The sequence below is a fragment of the Ursus arctos genome, unplaced genomic scaffold (genome assembly GCF_023065955.2).
Source record: "Ursus arctos isolate Adak ecotype North America unplaced genomic scaffold, UrsArc2.0 scaffold_11, whole genome shotgun sequence".
In the NCBI taxonomy this organism is placed as follows: domain Eukaryota; kingdom Metazoa; phylum Chordata; class Mammalia; order Carnivora; family Ursidae; genus Ursus; species Ursus arctos.
In genome coordinates this window covers 67,354,671-67,370,639 of record NW_026622775.1, presented here as the reverse complement: position 1 = coordinate 67,370,639, position 15,969 = coordinate 67,354,671, and the positions used below count along the sequence as shown (strand labels likewise).

The 15,969-nt window shown below is 44.3% G+C and overlaps 1 protein-coding gene across 1 annotated transcript in view; it reads left to right on the top strand.

Moving 5' to 3' along the window:
- DOCK5 (dedicator of cytokinesis 5) overlaps positions 1–15,969 on the top strand; it is a 210,770-nt gene that overhangs the window by 81,473 nt on the left and 113,328 nt on the right. The window contains exon 5 of the mRNA XM_026518974.4: positions 1,242–1,338. Coding sequence (XP_026374759.2) covers positions 1,242–1,338 — 97 coding nt within the window. The remainder of the gene's footprint in view (positions 1–1,241; positions 1,339–15,969) is intronic.

Below are 15,969 nucleotides of genomic sequence, written 5' to 3'. Positions count from 1 at the left end.
CATTAAGTTTTGGATATTCTAACTTCTCATCCACTTACCAGTTATCCTGGAAAGTGCTGCCTCTGTGGAGACTGAGAGGGACTAAGACACTCAGCCTAAGGTGGGAGGAGTGGCTGCTGGGTTGGGGAGCCCATGGGCAGGAGAGTTAAGGAGGGGAAGGAGAGCCCGGAGCAGGACTGGAGTCCCAGGGTTGATAGAGAGGAGAATGGATCAGAGTCACGCAGACGCTAAGCATCAAAAGAACATTGTGAGTTGTAAGTTCTGCAGACTGCACGAGAGATGGAGACATGCCCAGACTCACACAGCTCTTCAGTGGCAGAACCAAGATGGAAAACCAGGTGTCCTGCCTTCCTGCAGAATCTTCTTTCCAGGGGACCATTCCTGGGCAGCCTCCATTGTCACTAGCCGCAGCCACATTGGTGGAAGGGCACGTAGGGAGACGTATCCCCACTAACTAGGGTTGCCAGATGAGAATGCAGGGTGTCCAGTTAAATTTGAAATTCAGATAAAAACAAGTAATTGTTTAGGTAAATATGTCCCAGGTATTTCATGAGTCATACCTCCACTAAGAAATTATTTTAATCTATCTGAAATGCCAACTTAACTGGGCATCTTGTAGCCTTATTTAAGTCTGGCAATTTAAGTCTGGCAATCCTACCTATATTTCCCATTTGTTTGCTTGCTCTTATTTTTCCTTTTGCTCATCGTAAAAATACCAGAGAATTGATGTGACTAAAGGTCAGGCCTGCCTTGTTGTGAGTCTCCCGTGAGCCAGTGAGGTATATGGTATATACGCATTTTCAGTGTAGTGAGGCAGCAGATGAGAAGAAAATCGAGCCCCATTCCCCAAGAGGGGGGAGCCTTGGTCCCCACCAGCAAGTCCTGAGTGAGAGTCCCAGCCCCACGACCCTCGTGCCTTGCACACTTCTCCACCCACCCTCCCTAACGGAATGGTGGCTTGGCAGAACCAGCCTGGCTTTGCAGTTGCTCCTGTAGAGATGTAAAATGGGGTGGTCAGAGCTGGGCCCAGCCTTTGCTCCATTGCAGAAACGATTTATTTTGAGAGCCGTATTGGTAAGACCCTTCTTTTCTCGGGTGTAATAAAGTCTGCTCAACAGACTTTTATTTCCAGCCAGACCAGCCCCACACCCATCTTTGCGCTGTGGGGAATATGACCCCTGTCAAGAAAGGCAGTGATGGTCAGCCCAGAGTAACGTAAGCATCTGTCTGGTTCTCCTTAGGCAGCACGAGACTGTGATTCCCGGGGAGCTCCCGCTGGTGCAGGAGCTCACGTCGACGCTGCGAGAATGGGCTGTCATCTGGCGCAAGCTCTATGTGGTGAGCTTTCCCCGGGGTCTTGAAGCTGTGGCATCGTTTCTGGGCTCTCAGCCCATCTGTTCTGCTGCAAGGTGTCAGCAACGTCTTAGCTGTCTGCATGGGATCGGGTACATGTTAGCTGGACCGTACAATGGCTGATGACCAGTGGATGGATTCTCATTGTCCTGGAGTAGGGCCATTGAAGACATGGGATAGTGGAAGAAAAGTTGGGACAGGCTCTTAGCCTCGACTGGTATCCTGGTGAATAGGAATTTGTCAGTGTTTCACTGCCCAGCCGCATGAGGACTCCCAGGAGGGTGGCATTCTTTACTTTAGCCAGCGCACCTTATAGACTCTGCAACTTGAGTGGTATTAAGCCATGGTCTGAAGAGTCTTTTCAAGGCCAACTCAAAGTACCGTGTCTTGCAGCAATGGTTTGACCTCAGAATGCTAATAAGATACACCAGTTCAGTAGGAAATGACACAGGAATGAGCAAGTTCTCTCCATGGTAAACCATAATTACAAGTTGTGTGTAGGTTTGCAAGTAAGAACAGGTAGATCTGGCCTTTAATATTATCAGAATGAAAATACCTGGGCATCTATCTTGCAAGAGGCCAGGAATGCTCCAAGGCCCCTGGCAGCAGCTCTTTCTTTGACGTTGGAATGCACAAACACCGTTTTCTTAAAGTTCCCTCTTTCCTGGGGACCTGGAAGGAAGTAATCATCACTAGGTCCTGCCTTTGTAAGCATCTTCTCCGGCTGACCAGAAATTCCCAAGAGGAAGTTTTATTTTCTCATTCGATGCGTGGGAGATGAGTGCAGCAAGGGAGTAGACTAGACCCGTTGGCCTGGAAGCCATTCTCCATCCTTTATGTGACTTTGCTTATCTAGGTTTTTGTTCAGTCATGTGTTGATTCTTCATTTGAACTCTCAAAAGCCAGTCTTAATAACTTAGGGAGAACACCTTCCTCCAGACGCTTAGTACCAAAAGCAGTAATCAGAAGCTCATTCTAGCATGACTTCCAAGAGTTAATATATGATTTCCTTTCCATCCTGGGCTGTTGTTACCCATGATGGATCACAGCAGCAGAAATCACCAACCCCTTTGTTGGGAAAGCACAGGATTTTTCTCTGCCTGCCCATCTTTCAAGGCCTAATTCAAGTTCTTTTTTCCTCATAATGTAGCTTCTAAACACAGCAATCCATAATGTTTCTGGACCATAGGAGCACTTACTGCTAAGCCCATCATCTGGCCCTTGGGGAATACTGCCTTGTAATGCAAGTGATCTTTTGATCTCTTTATGTGTAATTGAGGAGAGAGCTACCTGTAAGTTCTTAAAACACGAGGACAGACGTGCTGTTTTAAGCCCTTTGGCCTGCATTGATCATCTGGTGCCTCTGTTGAAAGCACTCTCAGGTTCTGGTTAATTGATTGGTTAGTGGCGGATGCAACAAGTCTGAAAGATGAGGAATGCATATACTTGGAGAGCTTCCTTAATGCATTCTCTCTGGAAATTGGTGAGTGGTGAAACATACCGCATAGTAAAGACTGGGAAATGAGATTTTTAAAGTGGTAATGTTGGGGCACCTGGGTGGCTCAGTCGGTTAAGCAGCTGCCTTCTACTCTGGTCATGATCCCAGGGTCCTCCCGGCTCGGTGGGGAGCCTGCTTCTCTCTCTGCCTGCTGCTCCTCCTGCTTGTGCTTGCTCTCCGCTCCCCACCCCCACCCCACCCCCGTGTCAAATAAATAAATAAATAAAATCTTTAAAAAAGAGAGAGAAAAAGAAATTGTAAACAAAAAAGAAAAAAATAAATGAAGTGGTAATGTTGGAGAGTGGAGAATATGGATGAGGTAGACTTTTCCTCTTGTTAAGACCAAACTCCTGTGCTCACTTCATTATCTGTGTCCTCCACGTGTTCACAGGTGACTGACTGTGCCCCGCCCATTATTGATAGAAATGAGAAATAAGTCAACCAGGGAACAGGAAGCCTGATTCGTGAATTTGGGCTTCCAAAATCCCTCAGTAGTTAGGTGCGGGTAAGCCCAGGGTGAAGATTTCCTGTGAGGGCATTTCACTATTTAAGAGCAGAAATGGGTAGGGAGGAGAGGAAGGAGGGAGAAAGGGAAGAAGGGAGGACCTCTGTCTTCTCTCAGAGGGCAGCATATTTCCCATCTTAATTTTGGCAGCTAATCAAATAATCATTGTGTTAGTTGTGAATATTTAAAAATGTCTGATAGCTGTTATAGATGACTAAAAGACATTCATTGTGGGAATCCTAATCAATTGGTAGGGCCCAGCAATCTGCTTCTGCTTTTGATACATGCTTATTTATTAAAAAATAATCCACTTAAAATGGGTTTGTTATTAATCATGACTTTCTCTGTTGTGTTCCCGTTCCTAAAATGCTGACACTTCACTTCAAGCAGGATTTCTGAACTTCTTTCTCAAAAACTTGCATCAAAGTAACAAACCTTAAAATATTATGCTTCACTGGGTAAAAGGTAAAAGGACCCCAAATCTATAGTTTCCACCCCCCCAACACGGTTTTATCAGTGTTTTTGTTTTCTGATTCTGTAAGTTCTTTCAGTTTGCATAGAGATAAATACTGATTTTACTAATCTACGGCAGTGCTTGTGTTTCTCTCCTGCATTTCCTCCCTCAGATTATGAGACCAGGTGTTCTGTTTGATATCTTTACTTTTTTTTTTTTTTTTAAAGATTTTATTTATTTATTTGACAGAGATAGAGACAGCCAGCGAGAGAGGGAACACAAGCAGGGGGAGTGGGAGAGAAAGAAGCAGGCTCCTAGCAGAGGAGCCTGATGTGGGGCTCGATCCCATAACGCCGGGATCACGCCCTGGGCGGAAGGCAGACGTTTAACCCACTGAGCCACCCAAGCACCCCCCTGTTTGAGATCTTTCAGGACACTCGTAGAGTCTTAGAACCTCCACAGTTCTCTACAACTCATTTACTAGTTCTCTCCTTTTCAGTCTGTGCTCACGAGAAATGTACGTAGTAGATCCCGAGCTTTCTGTGAGAGGAAACTGCCATCCACTCACCAGTGTAAGCCCAGCCATGTAGACACAGGTGACTGTTCTAGATAGGAAAGACGTTTGCAGAGTGGTGATTTATTTTTAGTAGTCATACTGTATCCTTGTGAAATAACCATAAATGTGTTTTAAGGGGGGAGGAGTTCCTCAAACTGAAGAGAGGAGAACCCACTCCTCCAAAGCAGAAAAAGAAACGATGACAATCCCCATGTGTGCCTCCTTTTCCTCTTTGTTATATTAGTATTACTTTGTCCCATTTAATTGTCTTTCCTGGTGATGTTGGCTTTATGCTTTTGGGAGGAAGCAGGCTGTACGAGACAAACACTGGACTAGAAATTCAGAAGCGTGGTGTCTCATCCAGGCCCCTCCCTAGTTAGCTCCATGGTCTTGGCCAAGTCAACTTGATGTTTGCAAGCGCCGTCTGGATTCTGCCTTCTTGTGAAAGTGATGTAAAATCTACCTTGTTAACTCCATGGGGTTGTGCGAGCATGAAGAGAGGTGCTGGCCGTGAAGTCATTGTGCAGACGGAACATCCAGGCCTCTGCACATGGCATACTTGCTGCTGTCTTAGCTTGAAACAGTAGCTGCTCTGGACGTCCTCCCTCTGGGCAGCCTTGACTTGGCATTCCTCTGACCCAACTAGGAGTCTCTGAGGCTCTCTTGTGTGTGCCCCCTCCCCCCCCCCATCCAAGGCCACTTCCTTTGCCTTGTGTTATCATCTTAGGCGGAGTGGCCTTGAGCACTCAGTAAGCAAGCTAAGTGTTTCTCACCACAGAGAGCAAGCCTCCTTCGTTTAGGCTCAAGTCCGAGAGGCATGGATCATTCCGGCAAAGAAAGGGGACACCTGTCAATGCAGAGTGCAGATTCACAGCAGTTTCTGGCTTTGTCTGTACTACTCTTCCTCATTTGGAGCCTGTGTAGTGGGTGTGTTTTCAGTGGTTAATTTGGAAAGGGGAAAACTTTATGAATGAGGAGGTGGTCACCTAGTGAAATGACAAGACTGTGGACGCTGGGGTCAGACAGGCTGCCGGTTCCTAAAGTCTGGCTTGCTGCCTTACTTAGTATTTACTTTTATATTCAGAAAAAAAAAATCAAACCCAGTAATAGTTACTGCAAACAAACAAACTAAAACAGAAAGAACTCAGATCCTGAAGGCAGGGATTTGGGTCCAGGGTATGCCACTAGCTGATTCTGCAGCCGGACACAAGTCCTTTGACCCCTAAGTTGTCCTTTCCTCACCTGAAACGGTAACTATATATTATATATGCCTTGCACATTTGCTGTAAGGATTTCGTTGGATCATCTGGATAAAACTTCCAGGACAGTGCTGGTGCTTTGTCATCAAACTGTGACGGCCCCTGACTGTCCCCTTACAGCACTGCTTCATGTAAGAGCTCACTGATGATGGCAAGTGTCAGAAGAACTAGACTGCACGGTGGAATTGTGCCTCGAAGTCATTTTAGGGTGCTCCCTCCAGCTTGGGGCTGACGGGTGGGCTCCCTTCCAGCTCCATGTGAAGGTAACCGCCGTAGGTCAATGGTTTGTAAGTACTCTGCCCATTATTCTCGATTGCCTCTCAGGATCATTTGTTCTCCCCAGCCTGAGAAAGTAGTGAGGAATAGATACAGTGAGCTGAACTCCGGCCTTCTTTCCTTTCTAGCAGCACATCTCCCTTGTTCGATGCGAGTTCCTCTCCGCCAGCTGGAGGGGCGGATGCCTATGCGTTGATTTAGACATGATTAGACTGATGTAATACCCAGATTTCCCTTCTCACTAACAAACCAGCTACACTTCTTGAATATGCACGAGTCTACATCCCACATTTTATTTTCTCAAGCAACAATCGGGATTTGAAAAATGACAAGTTAGAATGTATTTGTGGGGACGGAAGGAGGAACATTTCTGAAAGAGGGACTGTCCTGGAGATTCTGAGATATTTGGTGATGTTAAACACACTCTCTTAACTTGTCACCCCGAGATTTAACTCAGTGCTGTTCCCCACCTTAATGGTGGTTCAGTGACTTTTGGCCAGCCAGGCTGTGTTGTCCATATAATTTTGGGAGACGGAGTCTAATCCTTTTTCCTTACAGAAAAGAGACACGAGACAAGCCTGGTGTGGAAGGTGGTTAATATGCATTGTTGGGGCGCCTGGGTGGCACAGCGGTTGAGCGTCTGCCTTCGGCTCAGGGCGTGATCCCGGCGTTATGGGATCGAGCCCCACATCAGGCTCCTCTGCTGGGAGCCTGCTTCTTCCTCTCCCACTCCCCCTGCTTGTGTTCCCTCTCTCGCTGGCTGTCTCTGTCTCTGTCAAATAAATAAATAAAATCTTTAAAAAAAAATATGCATTGTTGAATCAAGTGAACATAATTGGTGAAATGTAGTTAATAGAATGGACTGATCTTCTCTCATTTATTTATTTTTTAAAAAAGATTTCTTTATTAGAGAGAGAGTGCATGCACGTGAGTAGGGAAGGGGCTTAGGGAGAGACAGAATCCTAAGCAGACTCCCTGCTGAGCAGGGAACCCCATGCAGGGCCCAGTCCCAGGACCCTGAGATCATGACCTGAGCTGAAACCAAGGGGTTAGATGCCCAATCGACTGAGCCACCCAGGCGCCCCTGATCTCCTCTCATTTAAAATTCTCCAGGACAATAAAACCTTGAGCTAATCTGTAGTTGTATAAAAATCTGGAGGGGAGAAAGTGCCCATAACTGTGGTGGGGGTGGGGAACTTGCCAGACACAATGAATTGCCTTTCTTCCCATCATTGCATATCCACGCAGATTAAAACTACTCAAGTCTAATCTTTTTGAACTGGTGGTTATTACTGGCCGCTGCAGCATATGCTCTGAAGTGTAATTAAGCTGGTCTCATGGTTGGAAACCAGCGTCTGATTGCTTATTACCAGAGACAGAAAATTCCCATAGAAAACTTGGTCTTGTTGTCAGGGCATTCCATCTGTGAGTGACAAGCCCTGCTTGGGCCTGGAGCTCTCCTAATAGACAAGATGAGCCGCCGTGGCGGTGACCAGGACAGGACAGGGGGTGCACTTTGGGTGTTTTTCCAGTTTTGTTTTACCCCGTCTTGGTTGCCTGTCTCTCAGGATTTCTTGCGCTGCTCCCTGGGGCAAAAATAGCCTTACTGGAATCTTTTCTTCAAAAATGAGGGTTTTGCTATTCAGGCAAAGCCTTTTTCTGGCAAAGAGAAGAGGCACAAGGATGGAGAGGAGGAGTGTCAGGACCCCATGGATTCCCTTTCTCCCAGAGTGTGGAGGCAGTGCAGTGTGAGGACACACAGGAACCAGGACACCACTCGGGACCCCAGGAGTTACAGAAAGGAGAGTCACTGCAGAGAGCTCTGCACAGGTGAAATTTGATCTGGAGCCTCCCTGAGCCTGTGAGCACATCAGGAGGGAGATGGTCAGAGTCAGACACAGTTAATCAGGAAGTTGCTTGCAGGAGTAATTAAGTTTAATGTCTCCACCATAGACTCAGAGGCGCTCAGCCTTGGGAATGGGTCTCAGAGCCAGTCCCTTTGTTTTACAGACGGGCCTATCTCAGGGGGAATGATTTGCCCAAAGACATTTCGCAAGTTAATGATAGAATTAGAGATAGAGACCAAGTCCCCACACTTGCTGTCAAGCCCTTTTGCCTCTATTTTTTTTTTTTTAAGATTTTATTTATTTATTTGACAGAGGTAGAGACAGCCAGTGAGAGAGGGAACACAAGCAGGGGGAGTGGGAAAGGAAGAAGCAAGCTTCCAGCGGTGGAGCCTGATGTGGGGCTCAATCCCAGAACGCTGGGATCACGCCCTGAGCAGAAGGCAGACGCTTAAGGACTGAGCTACCCAGGTGCCCCAAGCCCTTTTGCCTCTAAATCAAAATCTGCGGGCAAGAGGAAAGGCTGGCAAACAGAGGAGATGGGGAGGACCAGAGAAAGGTCTTTTGACTGTCTTCTGCATTCTTTGGGGAACTGAGGAATAGAATCCAGGTTTTCTGACACTGGGGAGGTGGTGCCATTGTCCCAGTGGTCTCTAGAATTTCTGAAATACTCAGTGGAGGCCTTCTGTATCCCTCTTTGCCACTGCTGAAGGTAAAGCTGTTGTTTTTTTTTTTCTTGTGACTTTGTTTTTATCTCCAGAAATTCTTAGAGAAAGAGAGAGCACCATTCAGAATAGAAATGTAAAAAGTAAGACCCTTGAGATCTCCAAGTGGAAAAGAGGGAGAAATTCTAAGCAGGTGCAGGAATGCCTCTACTATCTGGTGGGAGAATATTTCTCTCTTTCATGCAGCTGTAGCTGAAAATGAAACCAGAGTCGTGTTTTACAGCTGAACTGTCAAAATTGGTTTTTGAGTTGCTCCTATGCCCTGGGATTGTGGTGACTTTGCAGAGATGATCAAAGAGGTTATTAAATAAATTCCCTGCCCTCTTAAATTATTTCACAGTGGCTGCTATTGCAAAAAGGTTGGAATTAATGGTCCCAGAGAAGGTACTCTGCAACAGGCAGGCTTGGGCAGTGTAGGATTCAGGAAGGAAGATAGGAAGGGGGCGTGATGGAGACTCAGGTACTTAGCTCAGGGTCTTGTGGGGAGTGCTTGATTTTCTCCTCACCTGTCCTCATGTGCTTCCCCAGAAACCCATAAAGTATCTGGGTCCAGCTATTGCAAAGAACATCCTACTTAGAATAATTTTAGAAATGTGGCGATGAAATCCATTTCCTTAAAGTAACTAGGAAAATTGCTTCCTTTGGTGTGTTCCAGCTTGTCTATTCAGAATTCATTTGGCACAGTGAATCAGAGAAGAATGGCTGTCTTCATCCTTCTTTGCGGGGAGATCTTGGCAAACAAGGCTGATATGAGCAGGCAATAATTAAATTGCCTTGGGTAGTGTCTAATATAATTGAGACCAAGAACTTGTGAATGTGTGCCACAAACAAAGCCCTGCCAGAGATCTCTCAGAGAGGATCCCTGAGTCTGAGCCTCCCCCATTTAACTATAATATAAAGACTAATATCTTCATTAATATTAGAAAACACTTAAAAAAAAAACCCACCTAAGTAAGAGTGGGCAAATTGGTTGCAAGAAAGAAAAAAGATCCCTGTTCTGCCTAGCAGCTTTGAAAAGCAAAATTTTATGGGCTTAATTTCTCACTCCCTTTTTCAGGTCTAAAGACAATGGGATGGCAACATTTTATACAGAATTACATGAAAAAACCAAACAGGGATTTAACCTTTGCTTACTAAAAATGGAACTTTTTAAAGTCCTGGTTTTTTGGGGTTTTTTGTGTTTTTTTTAATAATAATATTTTTTATTATATTATGTTAGTCACCATACAGTACATCCCTGGTTTTTAATGTAAAGTTCCATGATTCATTAGTTGCATATAACACCCAGTGCACCATGCAATACGTGCCCTCCTTACTACCCATCACCAGCCTATCCCATTCCCCCACCGCCCTCCCCTCTGAAGCCCTCAGCTTGTTTCTCAGAGCCCATAGTCTCTCATGCTTCATTCCCCCTTCTGATTACCCCCCCTTTCTTTATCCCTTTTTTCTCCTACTGATCTTCCTAGTTCTTATGTTCCATAGATGAGAGAAACCATATGATAATTGTCTTTCTCTGCTTGACTTATTTCACTTAGCATTATTTCCTCCAGTGCCGTCCATGTTGCAGCAAATGTTGTGAAATCGTTCTTTTTGATAGCTGAGTAATATTCCATTATATATATGGACCACATCTTCTTAATCCAGTCATCTGTTGAAGGGCATCTCGACTCCTTCCACGATTTAGCTATTGTGGACAATGCTGCTATAAACAATGCTGCTATGAGCATATGGCCCTTCTCTTCACTACGTCTGTATCTTTGGGGTAAATACTCAGTAGTGCAATGGCTGGGTCATAGGGTAGCTCAATTTTTAACTTTTTAAGGGACCTCCACACTGTTTTCCAGAGTGGCTGTACCAACTTGAATTCCCACCAACCATGTAGGAGGGATCCCCTTTCTCCACATCCTCTCCAACAATTGTTGTTTCTTGCCTTGTCAATTTTTGCCATTCTAACTGGCGTAAGGTGGTGTGGTTTTGATTTGAATTTTCCTGGTGGCTAATGATTTTGAACATTTTTTCATGTGTCTGTTAGCCATTTGTATGTCTTCATTGGAAAAGTTTCTATTCATATCTTCTGCCCATTTTATGATTTGTTTATTTGTTTCTCACGTATTGAGTTTGAGAAGTTCTTTGTAGATCTTAGATACCAGTGTTTTATCTGTAGTGTCATTTGCAAATATATTCTCCCTTTCCATGGGCTGCCTCTTAGTTTTTTGACTGTTTCCTTGGCTGTGCAGAAGCTTTTTATCTTGATGAAGTCCCACAAGTTCATTTTTTCTTTTGTTTATCTTGCCTTTAGAGATGTGTCATGAAAAAGGTTGCTGTGGCCGATGTCGTAGAGGTTGCTGCCTATGCTCTCCTCTAGGATTTTGATGGATTCCTGTCTCACATCGAGGTCTTTCATCCATTTGGACATAATCTTTGTGTATGGTGTGAGAGAGTGGTCAAGTTTCATTCTTTTGCATGTAACTGTCCAATTTTCCCAGCACCATTTATTGAAGAGACTGTTTTTTTTCCACTGGATGTTTTTTCCTGCTTTGTCAAAGATTAGCTGCCCAAAGAGCCGAGGGTCCATTTCTGGGTTCTCTATTCTGTTCCACTGGTCTATGTGTCTGTTTTTGTGCCAGTACCATGCTGTCTTTGTGATCACAGCTTTGTAGTACAGCTTGAAATCCGGCATTGTGATGCCCCAGCTTTGTTTTTCCTTTTCAACAATTCCTTGATGATTCGGGGCCTTTTCTGGTTTCATACAAATTTAAGGGCTGTTTGTTCCAGTTCTTTGAAAAATGTCATTGGTATTTTGATCAGGATAGCTTTGAAAGTGTAGATTGCTCTGGGTAGCATGGACATTTTAACTATGTTAATTCTTCCAATCCATGAGCATGGAATATTTTTCCATCTTTTTGTGTCTTCTTCAATGTCTTTCAAGAGTGATTTGTAGTTTCTAAAATATAGATCCTTTACGTCTCTGGTTAAGTTAATTCCAAGGTAACGTATGATTTTTGTTGCTATTGTAAATGGGATGGATTCCCTAATTTCTTTTTCTTCAGCCTCATTGTTCGTGTATAGAAATGCAACTGATTTCTGAGCATTGATTTTGTATCCCGCCACATTACTGAATTGCTCTATAACTTCTAGTAGTTTGAGGGTGGATTCTTTTGGGTTTTCCATATAGAGTATCATGTCATCTGTGAAGAGAGACAGTTTGACTTCTTCTTTGCCGATTTGGATACCTTTTATCCCTTTTTGTTGTCTGATTGCTGTTGCAAGGACTTCTAGTACTATGTTGAATAATAATGGTGAGAGTGGGCATCCTTGTCGTGTTCCTGATCTTAAGGGAAAAGCTTCCAGCTTTTCCCCATTGAGAATGATATTTGCTGTAGGCTTTTGATAGATGGTTTTTATGAGATTGAGGAATGTACCCTCTATCCCTACACTCTGAAGGGTTTTAATCAGGAAAGGATGCTGTATTTTGTCAAATGCTTTTTCTGCATCTATTGAGAGGATCATATGATTCTTGGCTTCTTTCTTGTTGATATAATCTATCACACTGATCGATTTGGGAATGTTGAACCACCCTTGCATCCCCGGGATGAATCCCACTTGGTCATGATGGATAATCCTTTTAATGTACTGTTGGATCCTATTAGCTAGGATCTTGTTGAGAATTCTGGTGTCCATATTCATCAGGGATATCGGTCTGTAATTCTCCTTTTTGATGGGGTCTTTGCCTGGTTTGGGGATCAAGGTAATATTGGCTTCATGGAATGAGTTTGGTAGTTTTCCTTCTGTTTCTATTTTTTGAAACAGCTTCAGGAGAATAGGTATTATTTCTTCTTTGAATGTTTGGTAGAGTTCCCCGGGGAATCCATCAGGCCCTGGAGTTTTGTTTTTTGGAAGATTTTTAATCACTGCTTCAATCTCTTCGTAATTAATTGGTCTGTTTAAAAAATCAATTTCTTCCTGTTTCAGTCTTGGTAGTTTATAGGTTTCCAGGAAGGCCTCCATCTCTTCCAGGTTGCTTAATTTATTGGCATAAAGCTGTTGATAAAAGTTTCTAATGATCCTTCCTATTTCATTGGTGTTGGTTGTGACCTCTCCCTTTTCATTAATAATTTTATTAATTTGGGTCCTTTCTCTATTCTTTCGGATAAGTCTTGCCAGTGGCTTATCTATTTTATTTATTCTTTCAAAGAGCCAGCTTCTAGTTCTGTTGATCTGCTCCACTGTGCTTCTGGTTTCTAAATCATTGATCTCTGCTCTAATCTTGATCAGCTGTTTTTTCGTGCATGCATTAGGCCTGTTCCTCTGTTGCTGTTCCAGCTTCTTGAGGTGAGAATATAAAAACTGCATTTTAGATTTTTCTATTCTTTTGAGTGAGGCTTGGATGGCTATGTATTTCCCCCTTAGGACTGCCTTTGCAGTGTGCCATAGGTTTTGGACCGTTGTGTTTTCATTCTCGTTGGTCTCCATAAATTGTTTAAATTGATTTTTGATTTCCTGGTTTACCGAATCATTCTTGAGCAGGATGGTTCTTAGTTTCCAAGTGTTTGAGTTTCTTCCAAATTTTTCCTTGTGGTTGAGTTCCAATTTCAAAGCATTGTGGTCTGAGAATACGCAGGGAATAATGTCAGTCTTTTGGTATTGGTTGAGACCTGTTTTGTGACCCAGAACATGGTCTATTCTTGAGAATGTTCCATGGGCATTAGAATAGAATGAGTATTCTTTGGTTCTGGGGTGTAGTGTTCTATATATATCTATGAGGTCCAACTCGTCAAGTATGGCATTCAAAGCTCTTGTTTTTTGTTGATTTTCTGCTTATGTGATCTATCTATTGCTGATAGTGGAGTGTTGAGGTCCGGTACTATTAACGTATTTTTATCCTTATGTCTCTTTATTGTGGTTAAGAGTTGGCTTGTATTTCTTGCTGCTCCCCTGTTGGGGGCATAGATATTTATAATTGTCATATCCACTTGTTGGATACATCCTTTAAGAATAATATAGTGCCCTTCTGTGTCTCTACCTATAGTCTTTAGTTTAAAATCCACTCTGTCTGATATGAGAATTGCTACCGCAGCTTTCTTTTGAGGTCCACTGGCATTAAAGGTGGTATTCCATCCCTTCACTTTCAGTCTGGATGTATCTTTAGGTTCAAAATGAGTCTCTTGTAGACAGCAAATGGATGGGTCATGTCTTTTTATCCAATCTGCAACCCTGTGGCGTTTATGGGAGCATTTAGGCCATTCACATTGAAAGTGATTATTGAGAGATATGATTTTAATGATGTCATGTTGCCTGTAAAGTCTTTGTTTCTATAGATTGTAACTTTCTGTTCTGTATCACTCTTGGGGCCTTTTTACTTTTATAGAACCCCCCTCAATATATCCTGTAGGGCTGGTTTCGTGGTTATGAAATTGGTCAGTGACTGGCGATTCTGGAAGGTCTTTATCTTTCCATCAGTTCTGAAAGACAGCCTTGCTGGATAAAGGATCCTTGGCTGCATGTTTTTCTCTGAAAGAGCTTTAAAAATGCCCCCCCCCCAACCCTTTCTCTCATTCCAGGTCTGTGTAGACAGGTCTGACAGAATTCTGATAGCTTTGCCTTGGTACGTGAGAAATTTCTTTGCCCTGGCCGCTTTCAATACTGTATCCTTGGATCTAATATTTGTGAACTGCACTATGACGTGACGTGGCGTAGGTTTGTCGTGGTTGAGCTTGGGAGGGGTCCTCTCTGCCTCTTGGACACGAATGCTTGTTTCCTTTGCTAGATTAGGGAAGTTTTCAGCTATAATTTGTTCAAATATCTCTTCTAGACCTCTGTTTTTCTCCACCCCCTCGGGGATGCCGATGATTCTGACATTGGAACATTTCATTGAGTCAGTAATCTCTCGTAACCTACATTCTTGAGATTGGAATTTTTTGAGCCAAGTTTCTGTTTTAGCTTTTTCTTCTACTAACCCATCCTCCAATTCGTCGATTTGTTCTTCTGCCTCATTTACCCTGGCCGTCAGAGCATCTTGTTTTGACTGCATTTGATTCATAGAATTTTTAATTTCTGCCAGATTCTCTCTCATTTCCACCCTTAGAGATTCTATATTCTCATTTACATTTTCGTTAATACTTTTTTCAAGTCTACACATCATCGTGACCATTGTTACTCTGAACTCCATTTCTGGTAATTTGGTTATATCCATATCCATTAGTTCTGTGGCAGAGGCCACAGACTCATTGTCTTTTCTTCGCTGGGGGGGATTTCTCCTTCTTGTCGTTCTGCTGAGGAGTGGTTGTGGGGTTCCCCAGAGCCCAAATTATTGACCGGGACCCAGGCCGTGCGCCCTTGTTTTATAGGGACCTTAGGGATGTGGGCTTCTTGATTTTTCAGCCTGCCTTCTGGGGGAGAGGCCTGCTGCGCTGATACTCAGGCAACCCTGTTTGGGTAGATTTTCTGTGTCCCCTGCGAGAGGGGATGGGGATGGGCACACTGTGAGCCGGTATTTCCAGGCTTTTGTTCTCTGGTGGCTTTCCCTGGCGGTTTGCTGTGCCTCTTCTGAGAGTCAGAGCAGCAGTGGCCGAATCCCAGCCTCTGTCTCAGAACAGAGAGATCACAGTCCACTCTCCACTGAGCTCTTCTGGCCACTTTAACTCTGTTTCTGTTGGTGCTGCTAAACCATACAGCGTCCCGGGATGTGCGCCCCACACCTGGTGTCCCAGCCCTCACTTCCAGGGCTGGCGGGTCTCTGTCCTTTGTGTTTCTAATACCGCCAGCCGCCTCCACGTGCTTCGGAGCTCCGTTTCAGTGTGGTTCGCGTGCACTCTGGAGCTCCGTTTTCAGACTGGTCGCGCGCGTTCCCAGGCTCACGGTCTTAGTCTGCTCTCTCGCGGGTGCTGGTCCGCACGTCTGCCCGCTCCCCAGCGCAGGTGGTTACCACTTCCCTGTGCCCAAGCATGGAGGCTCCCTCCCCCTTCTGTTTATCTTCCGATATCTGTGTGAGGATTCATGGCTCCCCGCTTCGTACCTCAATACTCAGTGATGGAGATGATCATTTGTAGAGATCCAGATGTATCTTCCTGCATCTCAGGCTGATTCTGTGGATGTTCAGGCTGGTCTGGTACCTATCCAGCTCGACTCAGGGGACCAGCTGAAAAAGGGCACCCCTACTCTTCTGCCATTCTTAACTCCTCCCCCCTAAAGTCCTGTTTTTATGCATTTTGAAAGACTGGCTGATGAGAAAGAGGCAATTCGGAAAATGCAAAACACATAAAATGTAGATAGTTTCAAAGTTCTAAGCAGGTTTCGTGGTCTGTATTTTTTCAGATCCACAGTGTTAATGGAGCGTATAAGGGAGTTCTTAGACTCTCTCCTTTGTGTTCTCACAGAACATTGACCTTCTTTTAGAGCTTTTATCCCACTGGGCTCATCTTTGCTCTCTCCCCCGTCCCCGCTTCTGGGCTGAGGGATCTTGGCTCCAGGTTTACTCTTGGTTCAGGAGTATCTTGGGT